This window comes from Martes martes (assembly GCF_963455335.1).
Source record: "Martes martes genome assembly, chromosome: 12".
NCBI lineage: Eukaryota > Metazoa > Chordata > Mammalia > Carnivora > Mustelidae > Martes > Martes martes.
In genome coordinates this window covers 72,749,128-72,760,178 of record NC_137900.1, presented here as the reverse complement: position 1 = coordinate 72,760,178, position 11,051 = coordinate 72,749,128, and the positions used below count along the sequence as shown (strand labels likewise).

The following is an 11,051-nucleotide window of genomic DNA, read 5'->3' as shown; positions in this document are numbered from 1 at the left end:
AATTGAACACAAATGGCCTGGTGAAGGGCTTGGGTCACAAAGGGACACAGGGTAGGCAAGTTAGGGAGGAGGAATTCTTCCTCCTCTCTGAGTGGAGCCCAGCTCGTTGGCACTCTGAGGATTAGGAGTTTGGGAGTATCCAGGATCTGGGAATAGTGACATATATACTGGCAATCCTATGACAGGTACAGGAGGCAGTGATCTGTTTGGGCAGCAGGGAGGTCACAGGGTGGTTTGTGGTTGACTCCTGTCTCTGGATATACGTGAGGCACCGTCTTTGGGATTCTCTACTCATCACTGAGGACTTTTTGGGGAAGAGGCTGAGGCCTTGTTGTGATATAAATAGGAGCTTGGGGCCAGTGTAAAATGGGCACTGAAAACAAATGTGACCACGTTTGTAATATAATCTCAACAGCCCTGTACAAAGTAAAGAAGCAAAGCAAAATGTAAGACAACTGAAGCAATATATTTACAGAGTCAAAGTGCAAAGACCACTTGAAAAACAAGAGCTGGCACCTGAAACCTAAAAAAATGAGATAGAAAGGAATTATTTTTTCTTTTACTTTATCTCTTGACTCCCCTTGTCTCTGAGTCTTAGTAAGCAACAGTTTCTTCAACTAGAAACTGTGAATAATGATATTGTCTGTCTACTTAAAAAGAAACAAAAATTATGTTTAAATTTATATGAAAACTGACTGAAAACAGAAAATGTGTAAACTGCAGGGTTTCAAATCAGTCACATATTGAGTACTCAGTAAAGCTTGCCTGCTTGCTTTTCTCTCTCTCTTTTTAAAGATTTATTTTTTTGAGAGAGAGAGAGAGTGAGAGAGGTTGAGAGAGCATTGCACGAGCCGGCGGAGGGGCAGACAGAGAGGGAGAGAATCTCAGGCGTACTCCACTCTTTTCTTTTCCTTTCATTTTCTTTTCTTTCTTTCTTTCTCTCTCTCCCTCCTTCCTTCCTTACCTCTCTCCCCCTCCTTCCTTCCTTACCTCTCTCCCTTCCTTCCTTCCTTACCTCTCTCCCTTCCTTCCTTCCTCCTTATTCCTCCCTCCCTCCCGCTCTTTCTTTCTTTCTCTTTTAATAAAAATGTTGGTTGGGGTGTGAGTAGTAGGGCTGGATCCCAGGACCTTTCTAACATAAGAAAGCACCTTGCATTGCCCTAGAGATTTCTCTTTTTCCCTCCTGAGATAAGAGCTTCTATTATTTTCATATTCACGTGACAGATGGGAAATCAGGATTGGGGGCTTAACTAATCTGACCCCGGGTCTCAAAAAGAAACAGCAGTTTGAGAATCTGATCTCGAGCTCTTTTAGTTTAGATTCGCTCACATGACACCTGCCCCCAATGTCAACAGTAGCTGTACTTCATAGTCCACTGGGGAACTTTAAAGAACATGCCAAAGATAACTAGTCAGACCAATTAGTATAGCAGGTAAGACAGACTTAGGAGTCAGATTCCGTGCTTGAATGATGCCTTTGCTACTCAGTAGCTGTGTGACCTTGGCAAGGTACTTAACCTCTCTGTGCCTTAGTTTTCTTTTTTGTAAAGTGGGGATAATAACTGGAGGGTTGTTCAAAGGATTCAATGAATGAGGAACTTGGAACAGGGTCTGCGGTATGGTAATCGCTATTTAAGTACTGCACGGGAGCAAACACTTTGCTTAAATAAATCAGGAGAACTGAATGTGGGGATCCGTCTTTCTTAAGTACTACCCCCCAACACCCGGCCCATCCTTGCCACTCCGGGGTTTCTAAAGTACAGCCTTTTTCGATCTGCGAATATAGTGCCTCTTTGGGAATTCCGCTTCCTGAAAAGTTGACTTTAACCAATGCGTGAAGGGACATTTTTGCACCCCATTCCTGGAAGATGTTGAGCCTAGAAACCTGTTACCTGCATCTGCAGGGACCAATATGCGAAGGAACCCGGGGTGCGAAAGAACTCTTTCCAGACTTTCTGGGAGTTGTAGTTCCCTAAGGGTCTTGTGCGCGCTGGGTGCCCAGCTAGAAACTACAACGTCCATAATGCTGCGCGCGGTGCGCCTTGCCTCTCCCCGGTGCCTCCCTCTCGGCTTCCCAGTACCGCCTCTTGGCGGCGGCAGGGGTGCCACCATGGCTGACGGCGGCGGCCCTGCCGAAGCGCCCAGTCCCCGGGGCTCCCCGGGCCGGGTGCTGCGCGTCCCGCGCCCGGTGGGCCCGGGAGGCGGCGGCGGCTGCTGCGGGGAGACCCCGAGGACGCCGGCGTTGGCGCTGCGCTTCGACAAGCCCATCAAGCAGGCCTTCTACAACACGGGGGCCGTGCTGTTCGTGTGCCTGTGTTGCGGCGCCGCCGTGCTCGTCTACTTCATCCTGGAGGCCTTCCTGCGGCCGCTGCTGTGGGCCGTGCTGTGCGGCACCTTCTTGCACCCCTTCAAGAGCTCGCTGACGCGCCTGGGCCGCCACTGGCTGCAGCGCCTGCACCGCGCGCACACGCCCATCGTGCTGGCCGCGCTGCTGCTGCCGCTCTGCTTCGCCGACTACGGCGTCGAGGCCCTGGGCGAGCAGGCGCTGCGCCGCCGCCGCCTGCTGCTGCTGCTCGGCGCGGGCGGCCCGCTCCTCTACGGCCTCTACAGCCTCGGCAGCTACTTGGGCGTGCAGGTGCTGCTGGCCCACGTCGGCGCGCTCATCTGCCGCGGGCTGGACTACTTCAGCAGCCTGTGGGTGAGTGAGCGGCGGCCCGGCCTCCGTCCGTGGGCCCGGCGGGCGCGCGGCTGCCCCCACTACACACCTCTGACTCCCGGCGGTGCCGTCCTGCAGCTCCTCCTCACCAGTGCCGGGACCTTCCAAAGTCTCCGCCCTCCTTCCCGTGCCCCTGAAGAACTCGGCCCGCTTCCTTCCAAAGAGAGAGCGGGTGTGGCTCGCAGCAGCCTCCCTGTCCCCCGGCCCCATCTTAATAGACCCTCTATGGGGGACGTGTCCCCAGGTGGGGGGAATCGCAGTGCGGCTCTGCAGGTTGAGTTGAGCATGGGCGGGTGGACTTGAATTTACCCCTGGCCAGAGGAGTGGCAGGGTGGTGATGGCCCCGGCCATCTTCAGTTCTCACAGGGGACTTTTCTGGATGGCAGCAGGAAGGGACCTAACGGATCCTAGTCCAGCTTGACATTCTGCAGATGGGACAGGTGACTTCTAATTCTTCTTTTTTTTTTTTTTCCAACCAGGCAGGCCAGAGCTAGTTAGGGACAAGGAAGGGAGCGGTTGACTCCAGCTGCTCAAGTCTTAAAACAAAGCATTCTTCAAAGGCCCGTGCAGTTTCTGAGTTCAGACGAGAGGTCCCTGGGCCTGCTTCATGCCACAGTCTACTTCTTGGGAACCACCTGCGGAGGGAAAGCTGTACCACAGTACTTCGCCTCCCGCCTGCATTACTGACGCAGGCTGGGTGAAGGAGTGGTACATTTGTGATTCTTGGATCACCCTGAGCTTATTTTCTTAGAAAATTAGGGAACTTTAGAATTGGAAGGGATTTTGAAGATAATCTAGGGGCATACTTCCTAACTCAGACTAGATTGTAGACCAATTAATACCCAGCTGTTTAACTGAGGACTGTTAAAAACAGGTGGCTGTTTAATGCACATTTGTCAAACTGATTTGGCTATTTTGTCAATAAGGCTAATTTGTCAATAAATAATACCCTTTAAGAATAATTTTATTTGGGGGCACCTGGGTGGCTCAGTGGGTTAAAGCCTCTGCTTTCGGCTCAGGTCATGATCCCGGGGTCCTGGGATCGAGCCCCGCATCGGGCTCTCTGCTCCACAGGGAGCCTGCTTCCTCCTCTCTCTGCCTGCCTCTCTGCCTACTTGTGATCTTTGTCTGTCAAATAAATAAATAAAATCTTTAAAAAAAAAAAAAAAAGAATAATTTTATTTGCTTTTGTCAGTGTTCAGTGTGCCTTGACATCAAGTTGCAAAATAATTCCCCTTATGTGTCTAACAGGGTTTTGACTTGCCAAGGTTATTTGTAGAGTGATGATTGATTCCAGAACTCCTGTATTCCCTTGCTCTATCACGGCCACCTCTCACTTTCCATTAAAACGTGACTGAACGTGTTGATGTTGATGGATACTAGGCTTTGTGTTGGTTTTTTTTTTTTTTAAGATTTTATTTATTTATTTGACAGAGAGACACAGTGAGAGAGGGAACATAAGCAGAGGGAGCGGGAGAGGGAGAAGCAGGCTTCCCGTTGAGCAGGGAGCCTGATGCAGGGCTGGATCCCAGGACCCTGGGACCATGACCTGAGCCGAAGGCAGACGCTTAAGGACTAAGCCACCCAGGCACCCCTGTGTAGAGGTTTTAAAGGAATAAGATGCAGGCATTGTCTTCAAAGTGCATATAATTGTATGTGAACATGTTCTCATGGAGAAGACACACGCATGTCATGGGCCAGCCCTGACATGTCATGGGAACCCCTCGTCCATAATTTTGGGATGCAGTCTCTGTGTGATCAGACAGACAAGCTTTGGCCTCTAAGTGGCCTGGGCTATTTCAATTGTGGTAGGAAGGAGGGATGTGGAATGACCTTTGAACTCACAGGGCTTGCTGGATTGTCAGATGGGAGAGATCCCGGAGTTTATATACTTTTTACTGCCAGGTGCTTGCCACTTTTCAGGAGAGGCTTCTTAGGCACAGAGAGTGTGGTTGTTCCTGAAGTCACACAATGTGAAGAAAGTCATGCTTTGCTTTTATGGAGTACGCCATGTCTCCTTTGCCCTGTTATACCTTCAGTGCTATTTCTCCTTTACCTTGTTGCACAGTTCAGTTGATTGAATGGCTCATACAAGGCAGAATACTGAATGCTGTTAAATATAAATACAGGGGCACCTGGGTGGCTCAGTGGGTTAAGCCTCTGCCTTCGGCTTGGGTCATGATCTCAAGGCCCTGCGATCGAGCCCTGCATGGGGCTCTCTGCTCAGCGGGGAGCCTGCCCCCCCCCCCCCGCCGCCTGCTGCTCTGCCTACTTCTGATCTCTCTCTGTCAAATAAGTACGATCTTTAAAAAAAAAAAAAAGAAAGAAATATAAATGCAGTGACTTGATTTCTATCCAAGAAATTCAGTCTTGTCAGAGGCAGACACGTGTAAAGTTTCTGCTGACATTTTTACTGTTGATACTGCAATTTAGTGTAAATTATTTTAGGCAAGGCCAAATAGGGTATCCACCAAACTGTAGCAAATTGGAAAATAAAAGGACTAATGTGTGAATAGTGTAATTTCATACTTCAGGATCAGTGGAAAGTGGGGGCATTTCTTCTAGTTACCCTCAGTGAAAAGAGATGAGGAATTTAAGTACCAGTGGGGAAGTGCCTGTAGCTGCATGTATGTCATTTTGTGTATCTCTTTACAGAGGAGAAACCCTCATTTTTGTATTTTACTTAACTACTCTAATCTGAGTTGAGGATGAGTGGAAGAGAAGTAAGGGCCAATATTGATTTTGTGGCAGGGAATGGGTGTTAGGGTAGTCAAGTTAATTAATGATTTTTAAAAGGCTTGAAACAGCTGTTTGACTGCAGTGATGGGGCATGGGAGAAGAGGGGTGGGGAAACAAAACCATTATAACAGAAACCGTATGAGTTAATTAGGAGTGAATGGGAGTGGTAGAGGGGGTTAAATTGAATGAGAAGGTCCCCCAGGTTGATCTGAGTTTGAGAGAAATGAGGCTTGCAATTGTGCTTTCTTGAAGCAGCACTTAGGCATGGGTGGTTGGATGGGGTGAGGTGTACTTGGGAAACAGAGACAGGGTGTCCTCAGCTCTCAGCCAAAAGGGCTGATTAAAGCTTGACATGAAGTGGAGGCATGTCGGGTGACTGGGCAAGGGGCCCACTCTGTAACTTTTTTATCTCATAGTTCACCGTCGCTCTGGTTCTCTGAGCCCAAGCAGAGCTGGCTGGTACTGAAAAAGAGTCCATGTTTTCTAGACAACTTGTAAATTTGAGCCTGCTGCTGAAGAGGGACGTAGATGGGAAAGGCAGGGAGAAAAGTCACATATAAGCAAATCTGCGTTTTGGAGAGCCGACAGTTCATCCATTTAAGATCCAACTTTAGAGCATCTGTCATATGCCAGGTGCTGGATTAGGTGCTTTCATGGGTGTTGCTTTATTCTCACGATTGTCCTATGAAGGAGGGAGGAATTTTGTTGGTGTAGCGATTGACTTAGAGATTGATCTGTTTATTCTGTCAGTAAGAGCTGTTCAGCAGACCTGTCAGTAGTTGAAGTCCTTTTGTCATCAGAATTCTCTGAGTAACCTTTGGTAAGGATTTTTAAAAGTTTTCCCCCACTATATTGTGTGTGTTTTTTTTTTTAAGATTTTATTTATTTATTCGACAGAGAGAGAGAGAGATCACAAGTAGGCAGAGAGCGAGAGGGGGAAACAGGCTCCCTGCTGAGCAGAGAGCCCGATGCGGGGCTCGATCCCAGGACCCCGAGATCATGACCCGAGCCAAAGGCAGAGGCCTAATCCACTGGGCCACCCAGGCGCCTCTATATTGTGTTTAAATGTTTTAATTTAACTTTCTTTTTTTTTTTTTTTGATTTTATTTATTTATTAGACAGACAGAGATCACAAGTAGGCAGAGAGGCAGGCAGAGAGGGAGAGAGGAGGAAGCAGGCTCCCCCCTGAGCAGAGAGCCCGATGTAGGGCTCGATCCCAGGACCCTGGGATCATGACCTGAGCCGAAGGCAGAGGCTTTAACCCACTGAGCCACCCAGGCGCCCCGTAATTTAACTTTCTAAAATAAAAATTGACTTTAATTATTTGGGGGAAAGAAACATAAAAGAATATCAGGACTGGACTAACCACGGATGTTCCCCCAAAGGCCCTTGGATTCTAGTCATCTAGTGACCTTGGTCATCTATTCTTTTATCCTTGTATCTGTTCAGCTATTTCTAAGTGGTTTGGAAATAGTTTTCCTTTGTAGTGGCTTCAGTACCTGTATTTTCCTGTTTAGCTAGTTTATCCTTCTAGTTCAGTTCCTTTTCACCTCACTCTTGTGGCTTCTTCAGTCTCCTAACACTCTGTCCTGCTTACAAGTACAGACTAGTCATTTATAGTGTGAGTAGCTCTTTTAAATGGTTTCAAATGCTAGAATTTTGTATGGACTTAGTAAGTGGTTTCTAAACACTTAAAAAAAAAATCACCTGTTGCACCATGCTCACATGTGACACAGTCCTTGGGGCCCTAGGCATCTTCCCATGATGTGGAGTTGTCAAGATAAAACTGAAAAAAAGCTAATACCCACCCTCCCCACCCCTTTGCTGGGAGTGTTTTGATCTTCCTCTCCTTCTTAGTTCAGACATGTTAGAATATTTGGAGACCATTTACAGTTTTTGCAATAGTGATAGGTTTGATTTCTCCGTGGTCCCCGATCCCACTGTTTTCGTTTTACTTTATATAGAAGTATGAAGAAAGGTGAGAAGACTGTAAATTATATTTATTTAATTTATTTTGTAGGTAATTTCTCTGCCCAACATAGGTCTCGAACTGAGATCAAGAGTCGCTTGCCCTTCTGACTAAGCCAGCCAGGCGCCCCGAGACTGTAAATTCTAAACCGAGCTCGTAAATTCTAAACCGAGCTCTGTTAGTAACTTGTTTCGTAACCGTGGATTGACCAGAACTCTTCTCTGAGCTACTAAACTCCAGTTGGTGAAGTGTGGGTTTGGCCTGGATGATTTCTATGGTTCCTCGTGCGGTTCCGAAGCGTTTGTCAGTGCTGCTCAAAAGGCTCTTAGCAAGTGCACATCGTCAGCCAGCCAGGCCCCCTCCATCCCACTTCTGAACCCTCTCCTAGGTGCGTTTTTGCTCACCGAGCATCTGTGAGGAGGAACATTTCCAGTGCTTAGGTTTTTTCTCTAAGACTTTGATTATAAAAGCCTCTCGACTCTAAGTTGCCACACCATGAAAGAGTATAGTTTTCAAATTAGAGTAAAGCTGTTTTAAAGGGGGCTGAAGTACCTGAAGCGACCATGGATTGAGATTTGTACGTTTGTGCAGTTGGGATTGTTCTCTGTGCTTTTATTCTCTCGGTAAGACTTAGGAAGCTGTTTCACAAAAACCTGCAATAGCAGCAAGCCAAGTTGCTTTTCTGGTGAATTCCCAAGTGATGATGAATACAACAATCTCAAAGGCAAAGTCTACTAATGCATTTAATATTTTAATTAATCAGAAAAGTGTATGTGGTTAATTAGCCAGATGAAAGGAAATTGGATTATTAGCTTGCTTGTAGTGCTAAATAAATGTTGCCAGTTTTTAGGGGGCATCTTATATGGTATCTAGTGCACATGGGTGCTTTAAAGTGAGTATTGAATGTGTATTTGAGAAGGATACATTGTTTTAAAGAACATAAATTTGAGAAAGTATGACCTCTTATTTATAATCTGTGGTTCATCGATTTATGGCTGGAAGAAAATTCATACTTGAACAGGTTTGCTGTTAAAGACACACTTGTAGGAATCCATCCTAGAAATTATGTATGAAATTTGAAAGTACAAATCTTTATTTTTGGTAAAGTCATTTTAAAGAATATTTAGCAGTTTCAAAAATTGATTCAAGTAAAACATGTTTGTTACATAAGAATCAATTTAAGCAGCATAGAAGTCTGTATGGTAAAGTGAATAATTTCTTTTCTCTGCCACCATTCCCACTTTGTAGATGTTACTGTTACTGTTTGATGAATAACCTTCTAAATTTATTTGTATGCTTATGTGAACATATAAAGTATAGGGTTTTGTTTTACCTAACAAAAATTGGTAACATATAGATATATATAAGTTTGCACCATACTCTTTATCGTTGTGTTAGAGAACATCTTTCCTTGTTAGCACTTCTAGATAAAATTCTTTCTTTTTAATAATACTATAGTATAAAAAACTTTTTTCCAGGTGTTTTAGGAAGTGTCCCTATCAGATTATTATAGCTCAGAATTTGTATTAGGATAATCTGATAAACATTTTTTAAACATTGATAATTTGTATAATATGGCTTAGCAAAAAATCTCTGGTGCTTACAAATGGTCATGCTTTTTGAATTAATAATATTCTGTGAATCTTTTCTGAGGAGACACTCCAGAATATTGAAAGAAAAAATCCATAGGCCAAAAGAGGTTTTTTTTAAGTTAAAAAATTTGCTATTTATAAAGATAATAGTCTTAGAAAATTCAGCACTTGAAGAAAAACAGAAATAAACAAATTACCTCCAGAAATCCAACCATCCAGAGATAATATTTTTAAATATTTTGGCAAGTGTATTTTCACTATTGTAAGTTTACACATGTATGCATTTATGCTGTGTCATTGAATGTAGATATTCATCACACCTCTGAAAGTCTGAATAATTATTTCAGTTTTTTGAGGTACCATTATTTAAAGAGTCCCTTATAAAATGACATTTAGGTTGTTATTAATTTTTTAATATTTTATGCTGCCATAGTGAACATTTTCATATCTCTCTGCACAGTCTGTAGTGCTTCTGTAAACCAAGTTTAGAAGTGGAATTGGGGAGTATATTTAATAAGTTGTTATTTTATTTTTTTTTGAAAGAACATGAGCAGCAGTCGGGGAGGGGCAGAGGGAGGGACTCTTAAGCAGGCTTCACACCCAGCGCAGAGCCCGATCACCCTGAGATCACAAACTGAGCCGAAATCAAGAATCGGGCTTGTAACCGACTGAGCCACCCAGGCGCGCTTAATAAGTGGTTATTTTAAACTGAAATGAGGTTATCCATGAGTTTCAGGTTTACTAGGTGAAAATATGTGCTTCTCTTTAGACCATGCTTTTCCCTTAAAAAATCTGAAATATGAAGTCTTTTCTCTCCCTGTAGGTGATACTGATTCCTTATGAGTCCAGGTAAGAATCAGAAACTTATTGGAGATCAGTTTTAAAACATTATAGGCTTAAAGTATGAAAAGATACGCCTTTTGTGATCCTCTAGGTCAGCGTCTCACTGAGAGCAGACTCTCCTACTTTGTCATCCCTGACAGCTTTTGCTCAAATAAAATATTCCATTTTTAGACAGTTATAGTTTGTTAGAAAAATTTATCGTCATATTGAGCTGAAATGTGCTGCTTCCTAATTCCCACATATTTCTCCTGCTCAGGACCATGGGCGATTAAGGTGAATGTGTCTCCCAGAAGACATTCTCCTAGCTATTTGAAGATAGTTATCAAATCTTCATATTTCCTTCTCTTTTCTAAGCTAAGCAATTTTTTCTTCCCCATGTATATTTGTATCTCCTATGTTGTGATTTCTCTTTCCTTTCCCAGTCTGAATTTTATTGCTGTGGCTCAGTAGTGCAAAAGTCATTGAAACAGTCATGTCTCCTGATATGAGCGTTATTACGAGGCACTCACACCATTTATACTCCTGACTCACTGAACTGGAAAGTAGCTTAGCTGTCCTTTTTCTGTTCAATACTTGTGCGGTTGAGTTATGAACCTAAGAGCAGAATTTTGGATCTTTCTATTAAATTTAATCTTATTTTATTTTATTATTTTTTTATTTTTTTAAAAGATTTTATTTATTTATTTGACAGACAGAGATCACAAGTAGGCAGAGAAGCAGGCAGAGAGAGAGGGGAGGAAGCAGGATCCCTGCCGAGCAGAGATCCCGATGCGGGGCTCGATCCCAGGACCCTGGGATCACGACCTGAGCCGAAGGCAGAGGCTTTAACCCACTGAGCCACCCAGGCGCCCCTAATCTTATTTTAATTAGTCCTTTTCTAGCTTCAGAACATCATTTTGAATCATTACAGTCATCTCAATTTTTATTGACTGTTCCCAGTTTTGTGTAACCTGGGAGTTCAATTAATAAGCCTTCTAGTCTCTAACCTGAATTACTGACTAAATGTTTCGTGGGGTGGGCTGGTAACCCGTGTATGGCATAACCACTGAAAACGGACCGTACTGAGGATCATTTTTTATTTCAGCAATTTGTAGTCACCAAAACAGACTTTTTTATTTTTTATTTTTGCTTGTGAATACCGGAGCGGCTGTTCATCTTTATTTTTTTTTTTTAGCACACACCCTTCTTTCTTC

At 44.2% G+C, this 11,051-nt stretch overlaps 1 protein-coding gene across 1 annotated transcript in view; it reads left to right on the top strand.

The window, feature by feature from the left end:
* Positions 1 to 2,109: 2,109 nt before the first annotated feature.
* Positions 2,110 to 11,051, top strand: part of TMEM245 (transmembrane protein 245) — a gene marked incomplete at its 5' end in the record, with an annotated part of 96,748 nt that continues 87,806 nt past the window's right edge. Inside the window, one exon of the mRNA XM_080820134.1 lies at positions 2,110 to 2,697. Coding sequence (XP_080676260.1) covers positions 2,110 to 2,697 — 588 coding nt within the window. The remainder of the gene's footprint in view (positions 2,698 to 11,051) is intronic.